Consider the following 24,382-nt stretch of genomic DNA (forward strand, 5'->3'; position numbering starts at 1 on the left):
CCCAGCAACCCCTACAGCCAGCACACATTCATCCCATGTTTGAAGGAAGAGGTCTCGTCTTGATTTAATGGCTCAGCATTTTGTATTTGTCTGCCTGCTTCTTCCAGGTTCATTTCATAAGGAGCTGATTGATCTTGAACTTGATGCAGCCCATTGATACCATCACTACTAATAAAAGGTTTCAGGGCAATCAACTTTAAATTGGAAGCAAAGGAGATGAGCAAACATTTTCAAATGAGCATATCTTCTGCAAAACTTAGCAGACTTCCAGGATGGTTGGTACAAGAGAAGAGGTCATAGAAGAAGCTAAATATAAAGTTTGCAGTTCTTATAGTTAGCCTGTGGCCATTTCAAGAATTAGAAGCACCTTGGCGGGGGTCGGGGGAGAAGCAATAAAAGAAAATGAGATTGAAATTCACTCATTTTCTTTCTTTTTAGCAACTTCTTGGAGAGAGGAAATGGAGATGAATGAGACATAATATCACAGAACTTAGACTTGGCAATGCTCTCAGAGATAAATTATCCAGCCTTTCACTGAATTGCAAATAATAGTAGCTAGAATTTATTGAGTGTTTATCACATGCTAAGCGTTATGCAAAATAATTTACTGGCAATCTTTGATTTTACCTGCACCACGTCTCTAAAGGGTAGTATGATTTTAATGTCCACTTTACAGACATCAAGTTAAGTAACTTGTTCAAGGCCATGGTAAATAAATGGGGGGACCAGATTTCCTGGCTATGTGTATTGTCTCTCCTTACTTCTTTTGACTCCATCCCGTAACAATCTCTGCTCACCTCTTCCAGGTCTCCATTCCTCCAGACAACTCATTCCTATTTGAAAAACCCATCCTATTAAGTTGAAGTCTGCTTTTCTGAATCTCTCCTCATCTGGTCTACCCTCTGGAGGAACACAGGCTGATCCCTCTGACCTACGATAGTCCTTCCAATAATGCATCCTCTGAGCTTTTTCTTCTCTATGCTAAACATCTACAGCCATGCTAACCATTCCCTTCTTAAATGCTGTGTTTCTTCTTCTATGCATACTGTATTCAAGGACTACAAATTCAAAGTTCTGCAGACATCAGGATAGTAATGAAAATAAATAGAGCAGGGTAGGTATGGTAAAATCATATGGCTGCCTCACTCTTTCATTCTCCCACTTTTCTTAGAGACATGGATATAGAGATGCTTTCCTCTACAAATGCAAAGATAAAAGGCAACGAGCACTCAATCTTGCTACTGTGGGACAAGAGGGAGTGGTGAGCACTGTGGCAAACTGGCAGCAGATGCTTGATCTAAAGGACACTGGCGCTACTCGGAGCCTGCCAGGTGTTGCTAGTAAAGGAGGGTGACAGCTTCTCTGAGCTTTTCCAAAGCTACTGGAACTCTGGGTTTTCATTTGCAAACTTTTCATCCTTATCAGATTTTTTTTTTCAGTTTTTCATTTTTTTACAGCATCATGTGGCCCGAACAATATTCTACAGGCTGGATCCAGCCCCTGGGCTGCTGCTTGACAACTGATGTTGCTGGTCACCAGCTGGACTCACTCCCCTGATGAAGTCTAAGGCCAATGGAACTTGCCCTTCACTAGACCTACACACCATGCTTCTAGGAATGCAGACTAAATTTGCAATCATTTTTCCAGCAGTTGTGTCACATTATACTTTAAATTCACATGAAACTGGTGGCTAAGGACCTCCAAGTTTTCATGTGAGTGTTGTCCAGCCTGACCTCTCAAGCCATCTTGTGCAATGATATGTTGAACCTACCTGCATGGCTTTGCATTTATCTCTGTTGGTCCCCATTCTGTCTTACAGAGTTTGTGCTATTTTTCCCCAACCTGCTTTTGGCACAGCTTTGAACATTACCTCTTACATGAAATCATCAGCTGGATTCAGTAACTCAATGAAGTCTGACAAGTCCTAAAGGCATTAATAAAAGTTTTGATTAAGCCTGGACAACATAGTGTGACCCCTATCTCTAGAAAAACATTTTTTTAAAATTAGCAGGGCAGGGTGGCACATGCCTGTAGTCCCAGCTACTCGAGAAGCTGAGGTGGGAGGATCACCTGAGCCCAGAAGGTTGAGGCTACAGTGAGCTGTGATCATGCCACTGCACTCCAGCCTGGGCAACAGAGCTAAAACCTAGTCTCAAAAAAACTTGGTTAGAAATGTGATGCTCCAAGGTACCCCAAATGTCACCAATGCACTAATGAACACCCCTTACCTTCAGAGTAAAAAGAAACTAGCCTATGTTCAGCACCTGCTATGAGCTCAAGACTGCCCAGTTCCCTCATTTTCACTTCCCATCTAATGCAGAGACCCTTTCAGCAGCTCTGCCCCAGTGACCAAGGAAGAAACCCCAGGCTGTCCTCCAGATAAGTCTGAACTCTCCACTCTGGTCTGGAATTCCAAGAATGATTCCTGATTGAACTGTATATTTGGTTCTAGGTCTCAGGTTCACCCCTGGGTATAGGCCCACACTCTGCAGCCCCAGGATCACTGGCCCCTGCCCAGTGTCCAGCCCAGGCAGCTAGCCATTTGCCTGTGGTCTGAGACAGCTCCTGCTTGTCCAGGAGGATATACACTGTGCCAGGCACTGTCCATGTCACTGCAACATTCATTATTTCACTTAATGATGAACCCATTTACTTACCCATTTACACATTTACTTCCACTGCCATCTGGCCCATGTTTTTCAATTGAGCCTTTGATTTATCAAGGAACCTGTATTATTGATGCTCTTCCTGCCTCCCTGTTATTGTAACTGAGAGCAGAGCACCAAGCTGTTTAGCAGCTTGCATAAAGACAGCAGCACATGCTCACTCAAATTCCCTCCCTTTTTTGAGCTCTTTGTGCCTCATTATTTTCATTGATAAATGAGATTGTTGTGAGGGGCCCATTAGTAGGTATTAGGCAGTTATAACAAAACTGGGTATGTAGTGGGCACTCATGAATGTTAGCTTGAAGGAGAAGCAGTTGAAGAACTAGTCATGGTCATCTCCTGGACTAGCCCCCAGTAGCCAGAGGGAACACCTCTTTATAAGGAAATGTCACCAATCTCCTACCATCAACAAGCTCAGCAGCAGGCACCCCAAGTTGTTTTTCTGTCAAAGGGAAAGATTTGGTTCAAGCCATCTGTGTAGCCCAATGGATAGCCAATGGAAGACCCAGGATGGTCAATCACCTTACTCTGTGGCTTTGGATCAATTGCTTAACCTTTCTGGGCCCGAGTTCTTCATCCACAAAAAGCAAATACTAATATATAGCTTACAGAATTATGGTGAGAGCCAAATGAGATTGAGAGTAAAACACCTGGAACATAGTAGGCACTTGATATAGTAATGATGATCATGGTAATAATGAAAATACCCAGACACATGTATTGTCAGTGAATCTTCCCAGTGAGCAAAAGCAGCCTTCCTTTTTTTGTCCTGTCAGATTTGCAAAAATTAAATTACAAACTTATTGCATGGTCGTTATTTTTAAAAGAAAACACAATACAGGCATTTATAAACTAAAATAAAAATTGGAGTCCTCCTCACTCCCATTCTACTCTTCAGAAAGAGCCACTGTTAACTGTTTGGTTCATGCCCTTGCTGATGTTTTCCTACACGCGCGCGCGCACACACACACACACACACACACACACACACACACACACACACACAATTTTAAAGCAACATTGGGATCATACTATGCATATTGTTCTGCACCTTGCTTCTTTCTTGAAGCAGGTGTCATGGCCACTTTTCCAAGTGAGAGTACATGGAGCTAATCCAGTGCTATTGGCTGAATTGTGTCCCACCCACAAATTCAGATGCTGAAGCCCTAACCCCACAGTACTTTAGCATGCAACTCTGTGTGGAAATAGGACCTTTAAAGAGGTAATTAAGTTAAAATGGGATTATTAGGGTGGACCCTAATCCAGTATGACCAGTGTCCTTATAAGAAAAGGAGATCAGGACTGGGTGCAGTGGCTCACACCTATAATCCCAGCACTTTAGGAGGCTGAGGCAGGTGATCGCTTGAGGTCAGGAGTTCAAGACCAGCCTGGACAACATGGCGAAACCCCATCTCTACTAAAATTACAAAAAATTAGCTGGGCTTGGTGGCAGGCACCTGTAATCACAACTACTCAGGAGGCTGAGGCAGGAGAATTGCTTGAACCCAGGAGACGGAGGTTGCAGTGAGCCGAGATCATGCCACTACACTTCCAGCCTGGGTGACAGAGCAAGACTCTGCCTCAAAAAAAAAAAAAAAAAAAAAAAGAGATCAGGACACAAATAGAAAGAAACACCAGACATGCTCACACAGAAGATGACTATGTGAAGACACAGTGGGAAGGCTGCCATCTGCAAACCAAGGAGAGGGCCCTCAGAAGAAACCAACCCTGCTGATACCTTGATCTTGGACTTGTAGACTCCAGAGCTGTGAGGAAGTAAATTTCTGATGTGTAAGCCACCCAGTTTATGGTATTTGTTATGGCATCCCTAACAAGCAAATGCATCCATCCTTTCTTAAGAACCAGAGTATTCCATTTTATAGATGGTACATAAAATGTGTTGTGGACGCTAATGTTTTTTCCAGTTTTATGTTTATTACTAAGAGTGCTGCAAGAAATATCTTTGCAATATACTTTGTGTACATATGTGAGGATATTTGTAGGTTCTGTTCCCATACAAGGAATGACTGGGTTGGAGGATATGCACATTTTAAATGATGTATGAATTTGCTGTACCAATGGAAACTCCAGTAGTGCTGGCAAATTCCTGCCTTTCTATACCTGCCAAAGCATAATTTCAAGGACTTATATTCTGTGGCCATTAAAATATAGTGAAATTGACAGTCCAAAAAAGTCTGACCCTCTTGACCTTGGCTTTGCTTGTACTGACCACCCCTGCCTATGCCAGGACCTTGGCCCCATCAGCCACCTGAGAGAACACACAACCTTCCTGAATAGAGAAAGCTCTCACCAGACTCTTCATTGGAAAGGCAAACTTGATAACAACAAATGGCCATGCTGCAAATAGAAGCATTGATGTTAATTTTTTAAGAGTATAAATAGATTTGAATCACACATAGTATATTGGATTTGGGAAGAAAATATTTCATGACAACCTGCCAATATATTTGTTTTCTTATCTTTCAACAAATAAGAATGGAGATTGAAGACTGCTGAAGTGAAGAGAAGCTGACAATGCCACTCAGAAAGGCCATTATCCTCATCTGAGGAGATGAATCTGACTGGCCTTTTGTTTGGAAAGCAAAATCAGAAATGGGAACCCTCTGCTGTGGTGGAGATGAACTTGGGGATACCACAGCCCAGGTCCTTCCTCAAGAGTGCAAGGAATTTACCCAAACCATAAGGGGCTTTGCCTTCCCTCTTCTCTTGCTCTTACTCTTTTATACATGAGGATGTCCAGACGAACTAATCATTAAAGGAAGTCATGACCTATCAGCCACTTGGAAGATGTGTTGAGGAAGAGTGTTTATCACTAATGGTGGCCAGGGAGCTGCTTTGGGAAGAAGGGAGGCTGGCAATCAGACACGTCTGAGCATTAATTTGTGAGCCCATCTGTCTTCCACTCTGGACCATGGGCTACTTGGGAGCAGCGATCATCAAATTCATCTAAGCCTACAGCCCAACACAGGACCTGGACACAAATCTTCTTCTTGCCTTCTGACACAGTCACTGCTAAGAAGATCTCATCCTGCTTTATAGCTTTAAATATCATCTATATGCTGATGACCAGATTCATATGTCCAGCCTAGAATTCAGTCCTTGACTCCAGCATTTATTTATCCATCTGTCCACTGCCATCTCCCCTTGGAGGCCTAATAATCATCTCAAACTTAAGATCTTTAAAACTGAAACTTGGATTTACACTTCTCCCCAGTCTGATCCACCTGCAACTTCCTAATCTCAATTGCTGACAACTCCATCCTTGTAGCTGCTCAGACAAAAACCTTGGAGTCATTCTTGACTCCTTTCATTCTCTTATTTCTCAAATCCTGTTGGCTTCACCTTTAAAATGTATCAAGAATCTTTTCATGCTATCATCCTGATTCTTAGCCACTGTGGTGGGTTGAATTGTGGGCCCCAGAAAGATATCTCCGAGTTCTAACCCCAGGAACATATGAATAGGACCTAATTTGGAAAAGGGGCCTTTACAGGTATAATTAAGGACTTCTAGATGAGATCATCCTGGATTCATAATGGACCTTAACTCCAATGGCAGGTACCCTTGTAAAAGAAAGGCAGAGGGAGATTAGAAACACGGGGACACAGGGAGAAGGCCATGTGAAGACAGAGGCAGAGATTAAAGAGGTGAAGCCCCAGGTTACAGATGCCTAGAACCACCAGAAGCTGGAGGCAAGGAAGGATTCCCCCTAGAGCCTTTGGGAGGAGCACAGCCCTGTTGGCACCTTGATTGGGATTTCTGGTCCCCAGAACTATGAGAAAATATATTTCAGTTGTTTCAACCCACACAGTTTGTGGTAATCTGTTACAGCAGCCCTAGGAAACAAATATAGTCACGGTGATCATTCACCTGGATTACTGTAATAGCCTCTTAATTGGTCCTGTTTTCACCCTTACCTCCCTATGGCCCTTTCTCAATACCTAAGCTAGAGCAATCCTATTAGAACATGTCAGACCACTGTACTCAACTCAAAGGCTTCCAGTGGCTCTCAGTTTAACTCAAAATAAAAGCTAAATTCTTTGCATAGCTTGAAAGGCCCTGTCTGAACTGCCCCCTCCTTTCCCACTCCCTCTGTCTCTTTCTTTCCCACCTCTCTCCATCTTGCCTGCCCCAGTCTAACCACAATAGCCTCCCCTCTGTTCTTTGAACATGCGGAGTGCTGTCCCCCTTAGAGCCATGCACTGGCTGCTCCCTCTGTCTGGAAGGTTCTTCCCCCAGGTATCTGCAGGTCTCACACCTTTTCCTCCATTAAGTTTGTAGAAACCGCATCATCTCAGAGAGTCCTCCCCTGGCCACCCTCTTAAACATGGGAACCCTCAGCATCCCCCACTTTTCTTACTTGGCTTTACTCCCCAGCCCAGTCTCAGAATCTGTTATTTCTAGTGTGCTTTACATGTCATTCACTTATTATGTTTATTGTTTCTCTCCCATCAGGATATAATACCACAGGCCGGGCATGGTGGCTCACATCTTTAATCCCAGCACTTTGGGAGGCCGAGGCGGGTGGATGACTTGAGGTCAGGAGTTTGAGACCAGCCTGGCCAACATGGTGAAATCCCGTCTCTACTAAAAATACAAAAATGAGCCAGGCGTGGTGGTGGGTTCCTGTAATCACAGCTACTTGGGACGCTGAGGCACGAGAATTACTTGAACCTGGTAGGCAGAGGTTGCAGTGAGCCACGATCACGCCGCTACACTCCAGCCTGGCGACAGAGCGAAACTCTGTCAAAAAAAAGAAAAAAAAAAAAAAGAATATAAACCTATAGGGCAGGGATTCTTGCCTGTTTGTTAATTGTTGAGTTAGAAGAGGGTCGAGCATATAGCAGTGGCTCAATAAATATTTGTGGTGCGAACGAATAAATAAACAGCTATTAGTAAACTTTTTGTATTTTATTTGATTATTATTTTCTGACTGTCATATATTCACATTGTACAAAATTTATAAGTGCACAAGAGATTTACAGCAAAAGGTCTTCCTCCCACGCCATCCATCCAGCCCCACTTCTGTTACTCTGCTCAGTGGCAACTGATAATCAGTTTCTTTTCTTTCCTTCTGGACTTTCTTTATCCACTAATCTATCTCTGCTTATTTTAATTAACACTGAAACTTGAAGGTCTTTCATATCCGCACATAAAAAGTCCCTCATTCCTTTTTCTAGCAGCGTAGATTTTCATGGTATGCATAAACCTTAAAATGATTTAATAATGGGCATTTAGGTTGTTTTAAATTCCTTGATATTTAGGTGCCAATGCTGGAAACTTTATTTTTTTTTTTTTTGAGACGGAGTCTCGCTCTGTCTCCCAGGCTGGAGTGCAGTGTAGCAATCTCAGCTTACTGCAAGCTCTGCCTCCCGGGTTCATGCCATTCTCCTGCCTCAGCCTCCCGAGTAGCTGGGACTACAGGTGCCTGCCACCACGCCCGGCTAATTTTTTGTATTTTTAGTAGAGGCAGGGTTTCACCATGTTAGCCAGGATGGTCTCTATCTCCTGACCTCGTGATCCGCCCACTTCAGCCTCCCAAAGTGCTGGGATTACAGGCGTGAGCCACCGTGCCCGGCCCTTGGAAACTTTTAGATAGATTATTTTCACACGTTTGAATGTATCACTGTGGAATAGTACATTTTTAAGATAACTGAACTTTTCAAATGAAATTTTTAATAAACTTTGGGTCAGATCATTTGTTTATGTGGTTCAAGTCCCCCTCACCCGCTAACCCCCAGCAGGGGCTGGCCACCTCATTCTTGGCGTTCTCTGTTTCTCTTGGTCTCATTCTGGGTGAGATTGACTTACAGAGTCAGCTAAGAGCAATCGCAGTAGTTCATTGGATGCTTACTGGGCACTTGGCATTATGCAATGTACTTTGTTTAATCCCACTTAATCCCTCTATCAGGGAGAGATTAGTATTACCATTTACACTTTAAAAAACTGAAGCTCAGAGGGGTTAAGTAACTTACTTGCCCAGGGTTATCACAGTTGGTAAGAATCAAAAGCAAGACTCTTTTCCAGGTCTTTACCAGAATCTTGACTTTAATCACGACATACTTAACCTCTCTGTGCCTCAGTTTCTTCATCCATAACAGGGGGAAATAATGCCAATGAGTTCATAAAGTTGTTTTGAAGGTAGGTGAAAAAGCAGCAGGGAATAGGGTGAATCAGAACCAGTTGGGAAAAGAGTCTGAGACAGGTCACAGTGAGTGTTCAGAGATGATCAGTGTTTCTGAAAATGCTAACCAGGGGAACCCGCATTAACATCGCTTTGGATGTTTATTTAACATGCAGATTTCAGGGTCCCTTCCTAGATTTCCTAGGGAACAGAGCATGGGAATCTACATTTTAAACCAGCATCCAGGTGATTCTGATACGCATTGAAATTTCGGAAATGTAGGCTCTAGAAAATATATATATTTAAAATTTTTAACTGTAGCTCCATCCAGATAGCACGACTTTAGCTCCATCATAAGCTTCTTTTCACCCTTCCTCCTTACTCCCCTGACACAAGTCATGTACTTCTCAAGACTAGCATAATCAATAATCTCTCCAAAAGAGATTCCTGGATCTCACATCCCGGAAATATGGGCGGGGGGTGATATTGTTTCTGTTTTCTCTTCGCTGAAAGAACAAAAACAAAAAAACATAATGATAGTTGATCCATGAATAAAGTACAAATGTGGCCTAGTGTCTTAAAGGTACAGGGACCTATCCACCCCTATGCTGTGAAAGTGACCCCAGTGGCTATGGATCACTCTAATCCCCCGAATCTTGGGACTACTACGTCTGTTGGTCCAATATGTCCTACAAACAAAATAGGCAGTGGAAATTTAAGTAAATAGTATTCATTAACATTATGATCATGTGTGGCATTTTCTATTACTAAATGATCCTAGTACACAGATTATTCACTTAAATAATCAATCACTGTCAACAAATTACAGGATGCAGAGAATGAAATTAGCAAAATGAACTATGAATGTAAAATTCATTTGAAATTCAATTTAGTGACAACATTAGCTTTCAATTAGTCTGCCCAACTGTTTGAACGTCTTCCTTTTGCATTGATTTTAAAAAAATGTAATTAACCTTTTTACTGTTAAATTGCTGTTGGGTGCAACAATATCATTGTTACATGGCTCCTATTGTTGGGGAGTGAAAGGATTAAATGATGAGTCAGGACGAGGGCAGTGGAGTGGGGCTTCTCCTCATGACTGAAGGGCTGGGGAATAAGAGGGGCCCAGGAGGGGGAAACGAATGTTGTTTGAGCTGAGGCTTCCCCCATTGGTGTCTGGTATTGCTGCTATTGTCTCTAGATTCTTGGAGAAACCTTCTCAGGACCATCTCCTGCTCCAGATTCCTTGCTCCCTATTTCACACAAAATGATTTGTATTCTACATTTCCTGTCAACTTCCCAGAAAACTCGGCCCCTTCTCTCACTACCTTATTTCCTTTCGTGATTCTCTGACACCTTTTATTCAATTGGTCTGGCTGGAGAGCTGGAGTGTCCCATCAGACTCCAGCTCCTTCTCAGCTCCCACAGGCAGTGCCACCTCTTCAAGTCTTCTTCCAGTCAAACCCGGCCACTCTTCCTGCTTGTGTCTGTGGCAGCCACAGTGGTCTGGGTCCTCATCGCCACTTGCTTTGTTGCAGCATTGCATTGTGGCAACCTCACCTCTACCCCACAATCCACCCTGCACGCTTCTGCCAAGCTTTAACAGACCACTCCCAGACTCAAGACCCCGCCACGGCTCCCTGCTGCCTCTGTGACTGAGCCCAAGCCTCCCTTCAAAGGCCACCCCTCACCGCCTGTGGGGCGTGGCCTCCCCCACTTCCTCTGCCTCTGTGCCCCTCGAGTACAGGTTGCCCACTTCAAATTAGCCTCCTTCTTAGCCCAAAACCTGTTGCGTGCTTTCCTGCCCTCACACCTTTGTTCATGCCAGCCTCTCACCTGGAAAGAAAACACCTTCCATTTCTCTCTCTTAGTAAAATCCTTCTTACCCAATGCCCAGCTCAAACCTGCCAGGAAGTTCATCTGCCAGGAAGCCTTCCCTGCCACACCCCAGGCTCCAGTGATCCGTCAGCTTCAAACGGTTCAAGAACTTATTGCCTGGGACATTCCTTTTGATCTTTAATAACATGCTTTGTGATTTTCCTCTGCACTCTCAGCTGAATCGTACATTCTTTGAAGGTAGGGACACGCCTTGTGGTTCCTGCTTCTTGCCGACAGTCTTGCTTAATGGGCAACAGCGTTTCTAAGCCTTTTTTGAAACAGGACGGCACCAATCTCTTTCATCTACTGTGTTCAGGGCTGTCTTGAGGGGGACAGCTCAGTTGTGGTGAGAACCAGGAAGCCTATGCATTGGAGCAGGGTGCGGTGGGTGGGCTGGCCGGGGTTACGGTGAGGCAGGCAGCCTCAAGGAGCAATCACAACATGTGGACACGGTGCTCATGCTGTAAAACTGTCTCTTGTCAGCTGCACTGGCTGAGATAATCTTGGTTCTGAACCACATCCCTGGCTATTCCAGATCACCCATTATCTCTCCAGAGCTGCTGCCACTGCTGGGAGACACAGGAGTGGTTAGCTGTGCCAAGGGTCTGCAGATAGAGGCAGTTTCTTATCCCGTCTTCACGAGGAGCTGCAGGGAAATAAGTCACACTTAGACATTAAGAAGCCTCCATCCTTCAGCAGCCTGGCAGCAGAATTCTTTATGGGTCCAAGGAGAATCTCCATGAATTCTTGGGATTCATCCCTAAGAACCCAGTGGGGATGTGGCCCGGATGTTGAACCTGTTCCTTCTTAGGTCTGAGGATAGAAAGAAACAGCCTCACTCCTCTCTGAGCGGTAGCTCCCTTCCCTTAGCTTCCAAAAGCCAACCCAGTTCTCCTCGGTACTAGCTAGCTGCCATTTATGAAGCCACCGTTTATGTGCCAGGAGCCATGCCAAGTGCATCACATATTTTATCTCATCGAATTTTCACAACACCCTACAAAGAAAAGTTGTTCTCGTTTTAGAGATGGGAATTCTTAGGCTGGGGGCAGTTAGAAAACACAGCTGGTCAGCAGAGCCGCGTCCAGATTTCCTCTTTCTTTTTTTCTCTTTTTGAGACAGGGTCTCTCTCTGTTGCCCCGGCTGGAAGTGCAGCGGCATGAACACAGCCCACTGCAGCCTTGACTTCCTCGGTTTACTTGATCTTCCCACCTCAGCCTCCTAAGTAGTCAGGACTACAGGCACATGCCACCACGCCCAGCTAATTTTTTTATTTTTTTGTAGAGGTAGGGTCTCATCATGTTGCCCAGGCATGGTAGCCTGAACTACATCCCTGACTGTTACAGACCACCCCAGTACTTCTCCAGAGCTGTCGCCACTGCTGGAAGACACGAAGAGTGGGCAGCCGCTCCAAAGGTGAACTCCTGGGCTCAAACAATCCTCCTGCCTTGGGCTCCCAAAGTGCTGGGATTACAGGTGTAAGCCACTGCGCCTGGGCCAGATCCCCTCTTTCAACCACCACACAACCTGCCTCCTAACCCAACAGGTCCAGAATCCCATCTCCTCTGGGAAGGCCCCCACCTTCAGGCTGCCTAAATCATGGGATTGCTGACAACATCATTCACTCGTTTCTTTCTGGCCTGTTATAAAATGATGGCATCAGGTGCTCCTCCTGACATGTGGGCTACGAAAATGTGTGGATCTGGGATCACCATGCCATGTTTCCCATGAACTAAGTATCTGGGCAGGAACCAGGTTGTCCACCTCCAAGCCTGGCTGGCTAGACTCTCTTCAGGGTGTCAAGACTTAAAATGAGGGTCTAGGTGGGTTTTAGGTCATTGTGGCTGCTGTGTTGCCTTTCCCGCATCCCATATACTCTTTGGGATACCTTTGAGATAAAGTCAGCAGGGCAAGCTCTTCCCAGTCCCTTTCTTGGATTTAAGTTCTGGCTTCACACGTGCTGGGTGCCTTAGTAAAGGACTTTAACCTCTTTGTGCCTCAGTTTTCTCCTCTGTAGAATAAAGACAGCCTATTACATTATCTGAGAAGCAAATGAGATAAAGAATATTAAACATCTAGCACAATATCTAGCATACTGTGAGTTTTCCACAAATATTGGTTTCTTTCAGATTAAGTGTAACTGGAACTGGAGAATGAAGTCTGAACAACACACACACCTCAGACTGCATGCCCGAACTCCAGGTGAGCAGGACCCAGGCCCGTGTCTGGGCTCTTAGCTCATTTTCCTATTATCAGAGCTCTTCCTCAGCCTCAGGATAGACAGCACCCTTCCTAGGGAAGCAGAGAGAGCAATGGGAGAGGGAAGCAAGACTAGCCCCACCCACTACGCTGCTGCCTTTAAGGACACCGTGGAGGATGCCTCTCCCCTCCTCCTCAGCTCACTGCGTACATCTTCTTGCACTAGTACAGACAACTTTGTGGAGGTTTGCAGAGAAATGGAGCAGTAATTGAAGGGAGTAGCGGAGTCAAGGGAGGGCTCTTTAAAGATGGGAGGTGTTATTTAACACATTTAATGACGAAATAGAAAAATTAGTGGAAGAGCAAAGGATGCTTCCACTGAATCTGGTTTGGCCATTTTATCTGGCCTCCTTTCATCCCCCTTGAATTTTAGGCTAAAGTCTCTTTACCATGTCAGTGACTCCCTTCTTATACTCAGTGAAAGCTGTTCATCCGGTGGAAAAGGCTTTGGAATGTGGGTTCAAATCCTGGTTCTGCCCATTATTGGCTGGGTAGCCTCTCTGGGCCTCTATTTCCTCACCATTAAATTGAAATAATAATGCTTTCCTCTTGAATTTGGTGTGAGGATTAAAGGAGTCATGTTTGGCCTGGCCCAGCACTTAGTAAGAGCTCAAAAATGGTCATTGTTGTTGCTACCATTATTTTACTGAAAAGGTTCTTCCAAGTCTTTGTGATACGCACCAAGTCCCTTGTGAGGAGCCAACCATAAACTACAGTCCTCAACACTAATATGTGGGCTCTTATTAGCATGAGCAGTGGCTGGGACTTGAGTTTTCACGGTTATTCTGACAGAGCCCTCCTTACCTAACTCTTCGCATACCTGCCTGGGTTTGCCACTCTCTGTAGGATAGTGTTCCTGGGAACTCCGCATGAGCATGATGCTGCCTCTTGCACCCTGAACGTGTCAGACAGGGAGGCAGCTTCCCCATCCTGGGCGGGGTGCTGCGAGATGAGCAGTCACTCTGCCTTTTAACCCCCTCCCTGTTCCGTGTTGATGACTGGGCAGGTGGGGGCAGTTGCTGTGAGTGGGCGCATCTGCTGTGGCTTGTCAGCCTGTGTCAGACTCGACCCTGAGGGCAGATAGGGTCCCAGCTAATGAAAAGCCCAGAGCCACAGCCTCTGGGGTAGCTCCGCAGCTGCTGTCTCTGTTTTCTTTTTCCTTTTCCTTTGTGCTTGGCAGTTCTGGCCCTCGGCACAGCAAGACCAGCACTAGACACACAAGCACTGAGGTTCCCTTCTCCAAAGATCAAGTTACAGAACACATTCTCTGGCTCACCTTGAAGAACAAAGACTTGAGAAAAGCAGCCTGCCTGGGGACTAGGAGGCAGCTGCCTGCTTGATGTAATTTCAGGGTCTCTGGAAAAATCTCTTGAGCTCCAAATATTTTCCTGCTATAAACCTGAGAACTCCATCATTGGAGACTCAATCTTTTTACATTTGGAGCAGTGGTTCTCAAAGTGAGGTCTGTCTCCGCCCCATCCCATCCCCAGCAGCATCCACAGGACTTGGGAGTTTATTAGAAATGCAAATTCTTGGGCCCCCGCCGCAGACCCCTTGAATCAGAATCTGGAGGAGGGAGTATCTGTGTTTAACTGGCCCTGTGGGTGATTCTGACGCCTTAGTAACCCCACTGAAGGGCACGTCACCCAGGAGGGGGAAACTCATCAGCATTATAGCTCTGATTTACTGCTCAGCTTGATGGACTGTGAGGAGGTGCAGACAGGGACAGGGACAGGGACAGGGGAGGGGAGGGGATGTCTTGTCTGGTGTAGAGCAGTCAGACAGACCTGGCATCGACTCCTAGCTCCTCCTTCTTCCTCTGTGCCCCTGGGCAAATTACTTCATCTTTTCAGCTTTCCTTTGCTCCACTGCAAAATTCAGCTTGTGCAACCAACTCACACGGCTGAAGATGAAATGAGATATAGAAAGTACTTTGCACATAATAGATGCTTAAAGAGTGAGCAGTTGCTCTCTCCAACTCACCCCCACATCCTCTCTGATAGAGAAGAGGTCTGTGCTGATTGGCATATGGTAGAAAGGAAGGTACCAGAGGTGGGGATTCATGTATCATAAATGCATGGACCAGGAAAGAAAGGGGCTAGAAATGGATGAGGTGTCAAGACACAGAACAGGGAGGAGAAATGAGAATAAGGAGCTCCCCTAGACTCTACTCATCTGGTTTCTTCCATTTTGCAGGGGATGGTCCTAAGGCCAGGGTCTCATAACCTGTGGCCCTGTCTCACCACCACCCTTTCCAGGTGGTGGGTGGGGCTGATTCTTTGCTTGTCTTCCCCCTACCTCATTCTAACCTTTTCGGGTGCATGACTTAAAGGTCTGAAGTTTCCTGCAGGGAGATGACTGGTGGAAATATGCAAATGGTGAGCTTTATGGCAACTCAGGATCTGTAGGGTTAAGAAGAGAGCCAACAGTTGGTGCAGAGGCCACCATGGTGACCTGACCCTTGCTCAGACACTGCCAGGGTCTCCCAGCCAGCCAACAGGCAGGCAGCAGACAGCGTCTTAAGAGAAGGAGAAACAGATGTGTGTGCCCCAGAACAGCATGCTTCTCTTTCTTTTAAAGCCTTCACACAATGTCTTGAGCCTTTGTTGGGAGAGCAAATTAAGACCTCAGTCTCACTAGGAAGGCTCACATGATATGGCTCTGGGGCGATTCTACCCCCATTTCCCTATCTCTCCATTGCCAGGAATTTCAGAGTCAATGTTTCATCATTTATGTAAGGGTTTAATACCTATGAGAATTTTCATCTCCATTAAGCTGTGTTCTGGGCTTGGGTTAGTCAGTCTGGATTCAAATCCCAGCTCTACCATTTGTTAGTTGTTATATTCTGGGTTAAATATTTAAACTCTTTGAGCCTCACTTTCTGCCTTTGTAAAATAGGGACAGTGTTTTATACACACACACATGCACAGACACACATATACATATATATGCTCATTATTTCAAGGTTTAAACATGTACAGTGCTATTTGGATTTCTCATGAATATATTTCTTTAAAGCTACAAAAAGAGTGGGAGGAGTAAAGACTGAAGGGAATGGTTGAGATCAGGGATGGCTAATAGGTCTCAACTATGAATGTGGGTGGACTCGGAGGTGCCCCTGGTACACTGCATTGTCAGTTTGTGAAGAATTCCAAGGCAGCTGACTGCAGTCTTGGCAGACAGCATGTGACAGTGTGGAAATGTCTGCTCCAATGTGGGCAGGGTCCTGAAAGCATGTGCAAGCCACATTTGCCATCTCTGCTCTAGTTGCTTCCCACCTGAAGGCAAAAAGACAGGCTGTGACTCTTGCAATTACCTGAGTAGAATTATAGAAGCCGTTACCTGGGATCTTCAAAGGCTCCCACAGAAAGAGTAACTTAGCCTCTTAATTGAACACAGCCTCCCAGTATCATTCTGGAACGTTGGAGCTGTCCCCAGTCATAAGGCACAGCCTTCTTGATCTGATAATAGTGTACTCTCCAGGAGGGAGAAGAGAACTCCCTCTGTAGTAGCACCAGACACAGTGCTGTGACACACTGTGAACCAGAAAGATCTTGAAGATGGTTTCATCAGGGTGGGGCCCAGGGTAGGTGGGACTTAAAGGAATCAAGCACCCCAGGGGAGCCTGAGCTCTAACTCCGTGGCCGCTTTGGATATCAATTGCTGCTTTTGTGTGTTTCCCAGCTGGAAGTCTGTGAGGCTCGCAGGTGTTTTACATTATTAATCAGCTAGATCTTTTTTCTTCTTAATAATCTAGCCTCCTTCCACACCTGTGAAAGCCCTTTGAAAAAACAGGCAGCAGTGCATACATCCAGTGTTTAATGGAAGGGGCAGGGCAGGGCCCACGTTTCCATTAAGCACAGCAGGCTTTGTGCCTAGGGCCGATAGGACTTTCAGGGGCCATGAAGTTGTTTTAATTGTGGCTTCTTTTAAAATCAGAAGAAAAAATGAATATAATAATAATGATATAGAAGAATAAATCCAGCATACATTATACTTGTCTTTGTACCAATGCAATCATAAAATATAACTTTTAATATTTTGTTATGGCAGAAGGGGCCCCCAAAGGCAAAAGTGCCTAGGGCTGAAGGAAGTCATAATGCAGTCAGTCCTAAGCATGGGATTGGAAAAGATTTGAATGGGGTCTGAAGACAAAGCTGTGGCCCTACCTCAGGCCCTATTGACCCCATGACTTTCGGCAAATCATCCATTTGGGGTTGCAGTTTTCTCTGTGGTCCAGTGTCCTACAAGTGCAGGAGAGGACTGAGTTCTCCCCTCCCCTCCTTTTCTCAGTCCTAGGCTCTAAGGAGATAATAGCTGTAAAGTGTCTGAACATGTGTAAACATGCAACAGGTATATTAAAGGTCAGAATCCTTATTATCTGGAGGGAAGAGGAGACCCATATACTCCAGGAATGGATGGCCCCAGAGTGGGGGTGAATGTTGCCATGACACCCTAACATCTACCAGGCAACCACCATCTGTCCCATTCCTAAGAAAAAAATCAGTTAGGAAAAGGCTGGATGAGTGAACTGGGCCTTTGGGGGGTTACGGGGGCTCCAGGGAAACTGGAGCCTTCAGAGAATCACACAGCTCTGGCCGGAGTGCTGAGCAGGCTTCTAGAATGACCCAGGGGAGGCAGGGAGGGAGAGGGGGGCCAGAGAGACACTAGGTGTGAGAGACACGGCCAGTCTGCAGACCAGGAGCTTGTCCTACTCAGTGAGTACCTAAGCTGAGATGAAGAACTGAAACAATCTGGAAATGAAGGGACTTTTCAAAAATAGGCTATGGGAGAGTTAGGGAATAAGACAAAGGAAAGTTTGATTACAATCTGCTGGTCTGCGGTGTGATGCAACTGCCTCCATCTCCCCAAGGAATTGCCATAAAATCAACATCACCACAGCTCTTGGGAGTTGAGTTCATGTTTTGGAGATGCTGCTAACAGCCAGCAAGTCTGGCGTGTGTGCCGATAACCCACCTGCCTCATGCTCTTCTGCTTCCTCCTTCTTTACTTCTCTTCTCCTTCCCTCCTCTCTCCCTTCTATTTCCCTTTCCCTTTTTTCTCCCCTCTGGCCTTTCCTCTTTCTCCTCTTCCCCTCTCCCTCTCTCCCTCCTTTCCCTCTTTCTCTCTCTCTCACCTTCCCTCTCCCCCTTCCCTCTCTTTTCCTCTTCTTCCTCTTCACCTCTGGAAAGCGGAGAAAAGTGTGCCCATTGGAGGTCTCCTAACTGTGGGGACCCCAAGCTCACAGGGTTTGGAAGCCTCCTGAGGACAGCTGCATCACCATCCATCATCTTTTTGATGAATGGAGCTCTAAATGGCTTAGTCTGACTGTGATGCAACACGGATTTTGCCAGTGGCATCAGTGATTTAAATATCATTGCTTTTATTTTCCTTGTACTTCTATAGGATGGACTAGGTGTAGAGCAATGGAGGCAGTGCTTTCCCTCAGTCTGTGAGGACTGGGGTCTAAGTGGCCATCCCCACCTAGCTGTGGAGCAGTCAGACAGCGGGACCCTACCCTGCCAGCCTACAGGGGAGGGACAGAAGGCTGAGGCCTGCCAATACCAGCACCTTCATCTGTAGGGACAAACCAAGGACCTGGCCTGGCCTCAGAAAGAAAACTCCTGACCCCTGCTCTGCCCATCCTGCTGGGAGAGAAAAAGAAGGGAGTGGTCTAGAAAGAGGAAAATAGGCTGGGCGCAGTGGCTCACCTCTGTAATCCCAGCACTTTGGGAGCCTGAGACAGGCAGATCACTTGAGGGCAGGAATTCAAGACCAGCCTGGCCAACATGGTGAAAGCCTGTCTCTACTAAAAATACAAAAATTGGCTGGGCATGGTGGCATGTGCCTATAATCCCAGCTACTCGGGAGGCTGAGGGAGGAGAATCACTTGAAGCCAGGAGGCAGAGGTCATGGTGAGCCAAGATGGCACCACTGCACTCCACCCTGGGCCATAGAGCGAGACTCTATCTCACAAAAAGAAAAAGAAAAGAAAAGAAAAGGAAAGGAAAGGAAAGGAAATCTAAGACTAGGGTGGAGTGGTGGGCTGGATAAAAGAAAGGGCTGGCCGAGCCCTCTCTACCTCTCAGACCTCCCAACCCCTGACCTCAAAGCTGCTGTAATTAAGAATCAAAGAAATGTACCTTCCTCCCTCTCCCTCTCCCTCTCCCTCTCCCTCTCCCTCTCCCTCTCCCTCTCCCTCTCCCTCTCCCTCTCCCTCTCCCTCTCCCTCTCCCTCTCCCTCTCCCTCTCCCTCTCCCTCTCCCTCTCCCTCTCCCTCTCCCTCTCCCTCTCCCTCTCCCTCTCCCTCTCCCTCTCCCTCTCCCTCTCCCTCTCCCTCTCCCTCTCCCTCTCCCTCTCCCTCTCCCTCTCCCTCTCCCTCTCCCTCTCCCTCTCCCTCTCCCTCTCCCTCTCCCTCTCCCTCTCCCTCTCCCTCTCCCTCTCCCTCTCCCTCTCCCTCTCCCTCTCCTTCTTTTTTCAGTCTCCCTCTGTTGCCGAAGCTGGACTGTACTGCCGGGATCTCGGCTTGCTGCAACCTCCCTGCCTCGGGCTCCTGTGACTCTCCTGCCTTGGCCTGCCGAGTGCCTGGGATTGCAGGCGCGCGCCGCCACGCCTGAATGGTTTTTGTATTTTTGGTGGAGACGGGGTTTCGCCGTGTTGACCGGGCTGGTCTCCAGCTCCTGGCCTCGAGTGATCTGCCTGCCTCGGCCTCCCGAGGTGCTGGGATTGCAGACGGAGTCTCGCTAACTCAATGCTCAATGGTGCTCAGGCTGGAGTGCAGTGGTGTGATCTCGGCTCTCTGCAACCTCCACCTACCAGCCTCCTGCCTTGGCCTCTTAAAGTGCTAGGATTACAGCCTCTGCCCCACCGCCACCCCGTCTAGGAAGTGAGGAGCGTCTCTGCCTGGCCGCCCATCGTCTGGGATGTGAGGAGCCCCTCTGCCCGGCCGCCCTATCTGGGAAGTGAGGAGCGCCTCTGCCCGGCCGCCCATCATCTGGGATGTGAGGAGCGCCTCTGCCCGGCTGCCACCCCGTCTGGGAGGAAGTGAGGAGCGCCTCTGCCCGGCTGCCCCGTCTGGGAGATGAGGAGCACCTCTGCCCGGCCGCCCCGTCTGGGAGGAAGTGAGGAGCGCCTCTGCCCTGTTGCCCTATCTGGGAAGTGAGGAGCGCCTCTGCCTGGCCGCCACCCCGTCTGGGAAGTGAGGAGCGCCTCTGCCCGGCTGCCACCCCATATGGGAAGTGAGGAGCGCCTCTGCCCAGCCGCCCCTTCTGGGAGGTGAGGAGCGCCTCTGCCCAGCCGCCCCGTCTGGGAGGTGAGGAGTGCCTCTGCCCGGCCGCCCCGTCTGGGAGGTGAGGAGCGCCTCTGCCTGGCCGCCACCCCGTCTGGGAGGAAGTGAGGAGCACCTCTGCCCAGCTGCCCCATCTGGGAAGTGAGGAGCGCCTCTGCCCGGCTGCCACCCCCTATGGGAAGTGAGGAGCGCCTCTGCCCGGCCGCCCACTCTGGGAAGTGAGGAGCGCCTCTGCCCGGCCGCCCACTCTGGGAGGTGAGGAGTGCCTCTGCCCGGCCGCCCCGTCTGGGAGGTGAGGAGCGCCTCTGCCTGGCCGCCACCCCGTCTGGGAGGAAGTGAGGAGCACCTCTGCCCGGCCGCCCACTCTGGGAGGTGAGGAGCGCCTCTGCCTGGCCACTCCGTCTGGGAAGGGAGGAGCGCCTCTGCCCGGCCACCCCGTCTGGGAGGTGAGGAGCGCCTCTGCCCGGCTGCCACCCCGTCTGGGAGGAAGTGAGGAGCACCTCTGCCCGGCTGCCCCATCTGGGAAGTGAGGAGCGCCTCTGCCCGGCCGCCACCCCATATGGGAAGTGAGGAGCGCCTCTGCCTGACCACTCCGTCTGGGAGGTGAGGAGCGCCTCTGCCCGGCCGCCCCGTCTGGGAGGTGAGGAGTGCCTCTGCCCGGCCGCCCCGTCTGGGAGGTGAGGAGCGCCTCTGCCTGGCCGCCACCCCGTCTGGGAGGAAGTGAGGAGCACCTCTGCCCAGCTGCCCCATCTGGGAAGTGAGGAGCGCCTCTGCCCGGCTGCCACCCCCTATGGGAAGTGAGGAGCGCCTCTGCCCGGCCGCCCACTCTGGGAAGTGAGGAGCGCCTCTGCCCGGCCGCCCACTCTGGGAAGTGAGGAGCGCCTCTGCCCAGCCGCCCACTCTGGGAGGTGAGGAGTGCCTCTGCCCGGCCGCCCCGTCTGGGAGGTGAGGAGCGCCTCTGCCTGGCCGCCACCCCGTCTGGGAGGAAGTGAGGAGCACCTCTGCCCGGCCGCCCACTCTGGGAGGTGAGGAGCGCCTCTGCCTGGCCACTCCGTCTGGGAAGGGAGGAGCGCCTCTGCCCGGCCACCCCGTCTGGGAGGTGAGGAGCGCCTCTGCCCGGCTGCCACCCCGTCTGGGAGGAAGTGAGGAGCACCTCTGCCCGGCTGCCCCATCTGGGAAGTGAGGAGCGCCTCTGCCCGGCCGCCACCCCATATGGGAAGTGAGGAGCGCCTCTGCCTGACCACTCCGTCTGGGAGGTGAGGAGCGCCTCTGCCCGGCCGCCCCGTCTGGGAGGTGAGGAGTGCCTCTGCCCGGCCGTCACCCCGTCTGGGAGGAAGTGAGGAGCACCTCTGCCCGGCTGCCCCGTCTGGGAGATGAGGAGCACCTCTGCCCGGCCGCCCCGTCTGGGAGATGAGGAGCACCTCTGCCCGGCCGCCCCGTCTGGGAGGTGAGGAGTGCCTCTGCCCGGCTGCCACCCCGTCTGGGAGGAAGTGAGGAGCACCTCTGCCCGGCCGCCCCCTCTGGGAAGTGAGGAGCGCCTCTGCCTGGCCGCCACCCCGTCTGGGAGGAAGTGAGGAGCGCCTCTGCCTGGCTGCCCCATCTGGGAAGGGAGGAGCACCTCTGCCTGGCTGCCCCATCTGGGAAGGGAGGAGCACCTCTGCCCGGCCGCCACACCGTCTGGGAAGTGAGGAGCGCCTCTGCCTGGCTGCCCCATCTGGGAAGGGAGGAGCACCTCTGCCCAGCCGCCACACCGTCTGGGAAGTGAGGAGCGCCTCTGCCTGGTCGCCCCGTCTAGGAGGTGAGGAGCGCCTCTGCCCGGCCGCCCAGTCTGGGAAGTGAGGAGCGCCTCTGCCCGGCCGCCCTGTCTGGGAGGTGAGGAGCGCCTCTGCCCGGCCGCCACCCCATCTGGGAGGAAGTGAGGAGCGTCTCTGCCCGGCCGCCCTGTCTGGGAAGTGAGGAACGCCTCTGCCCGGCCGCCCCCTCTGGGAAGTGAGGAGCGCCTCTGCTCGGCCGCCCCCTCTGGGAAGTGAGGAGCGCCTCTGCTCGGCCGCCCCGTCGGGGAAGTGAGGAGCGCCTCTGCCCGGCCGCCCCGTCTGGGAGGAGCCATGTGGCTAGAAATCCTCCTCACTTCAGTGCTGGGCTTTGCCATCTACTGGTTCATCTACCGGGACAAAGAAGAAACTTTGCCACTTGAAGATGGGTGGTGGGGGCCGGGCACGAGGTCCGCAGCCAGGGAGGACGACAGCATCCGCCCTTTCAAGGTGGAAACATCAGATGAGGAGATCCACGACTTACACCAGAGGATCGATAAGTTCCGTTTCACCCCACCTTTGGAGGACAGCTGCTTCCACTATGGCTTCAACTCCAACTACCTGAAGAAAGTCATCTCCTACTGGAGGAATGGATTTGACTGGAAGAAGCAGGTGGAGATTCTCAACAGATACCCTCACTTCAAGACTAAGATTGAAGGGCTGGACATCCACTTCATCCACGTGAAGCCCCCCCAGCTGCCCGCAGGCCGCACCCCGAAGCCCTTGCTGATGGTGCACGGCTGGCCCGGCTCTTTCTATGAGTTTTATAAGATCATCCCACTCCTGACTGACCCCAAGAACCATGGCCTGAGCGATGAGCACGTTTTTGAAGTCATCTGCCCTTCCATCCCTGGCTATGGCTTCTCAGAGGCATCCTCCAAGAGGGAGTTCAACTCGGTGGCCACCGCCAGGATCTTTTACAAGCTGATGCTGCGGCTGGGCTTCCAGGAATTCTACATTCAAGGAGGGGACTGGGGGTCCCTGATCTGCACTAATATGGCCCAGCTGGTGCCCAGCCACGTGAAAGGCCTGCACTTGAACATGGCTTTGGTGTTAAGCAATCTCTCTACCCTGACACTCCTCCTGGGACGGCGTTTCGGGAGGTTTCTTGGCCTCACTGAGAGGGATGTGGAGCTGCTGTACCCCGTCAAGGAGAAGGTCCTCTACAGCCTGATGAGGGAGAGCGGCTACATGCACATCCAGTGCACCAAGCCCGACACCGTGGGCTCTGCTCTGAATGACTCTCCGGTGGGTCTGGCTGCCTATATTCTAGAGAAGTTTTCCACCTGGACCAGTAGGGAATTCCGATACCTGGAGGATGGAGGCCTGGAAAGGAAGTTCTCCCTGGACGACCTGCTGACCAACGTCATGCTCTACTGGACAACAGGAACCATTGTCTCCTCCCAGCGCTTCTACAAGGAGAACCTGGGCCAGGGCTGGAGGACCCAGAAGCATGAGCGGATGAAGGTCTACGTGCCCACTGGCTTCTTTGCCTTCCCTTCTGAGCTATTGCACGCGCCTGAAAAGTGGGTGAGGTTCAAGTACCCAAAGCTCATCTCCTATTCGTACATGGTTCGTGGGGGCCACTTTGCGGCCTTGGAGGAGCCAGAGCTGCTCGCCCACGACATCCGCAAGTTCCTGTCGGTGCTGGAGCGGCAGTGACCCACCGAACCCCCGCCCCGTCACCTCCCACAACAAGTGCCCTCCAGGCTTTTCTTGGGGAAGATACCCCTTTTCTGAGGAATGAATTTGCCTCTGTCCCCTGCCCATGGTTGGAGCCCACGCTCACCCCCTCACCCCTCCAAGCTCACTCCCCAACCCCCAACTCCATGTGGTAAGCAAAATGGCCTTGATGAGAAATGACTTTACTTCTAAAAAAAAAAAAAAAAAAAAAAAAAGAAATGTACCTTCAAATAATCAAAGACCATTTTTTAACCTTATCAGATGGGCAAAATAGTAAAAGATTTCTAAGAGTTGGCTACTAAACAGGTGCTCTCAAATCCTACTGGAAAAAAATCACACAATCTTTCTGAAGACACAATTTGGAAATACATAACCCAATATATATTCTAGGACCCAGCAATTCCACTTTTGAGAATTTATCTTAAGAAATCATGCATGCCATTCAGAATTACCCACCAAAATAATACCAGAATTATTACAACTAAAATTGTGATTTTGGTTATAATAGTGAAAAGTTTGAGACTTAGAGAGAAGTGGTTAACTAAATTGTGGTACATTTGGTCAGATATAGTGGCTCGTGTTTGTAATCCCAGCACTTTGAGAGGCCAAGGTGGGTGGATCTCTTGAGGCCAGGAGTTCTAAACCAGCCTGGGCAAC

General features: G+C 49.3%; 1 protein-coding gene across 1 annotated transcript; it reads left to right on the top strand.

Annotated features, from left to right (window-relative positions):
- The first annotated feature begins 22,333 nt into the window (after positions 1-22,333).
- Positions 22,334-23,888, top strand: LOC129050146 (epoxide hydrolase 1-like). The gene has a single exon (XM_054531628.2). It carries the CDS (start codon positions 22,337-22,339, stop codon positions 23,702-23,704), a length of 1,368 nt encoding a protein of 455 aa, XP_054387603.1. The 5' UTR covers positions 22,334-22,336; the 3' UTR covers positions 23,705-23,888.
- Positions 23,889-24,382: the final 494 nt, after the last annotated feature.

Source organism: Pongo abelii, chromosome 16, assembly GCF_028885655.2.
Source record: "Pongo abelii isolate AG06213 chromosome 16, NHGRI_mPonAbe1-v2.0_pri, whole genome shotgun sequence".
Classification (NCBI taxonomy): domain Eukaryota; kingdom Metazoa; phylum Chordata; class Mammalia; order Primates; family Hominidae; genus Pongo; species Pongo abelii.

Coding starts and splice junctions, on each gene's coding strand:
- LOC129050146 (XM_054531628.2), top strand. CDS start 22,337: ATGTGGCTAGAAATCCTCCTCACTTCAGTGCTGGGCTTTGCCATCTAC.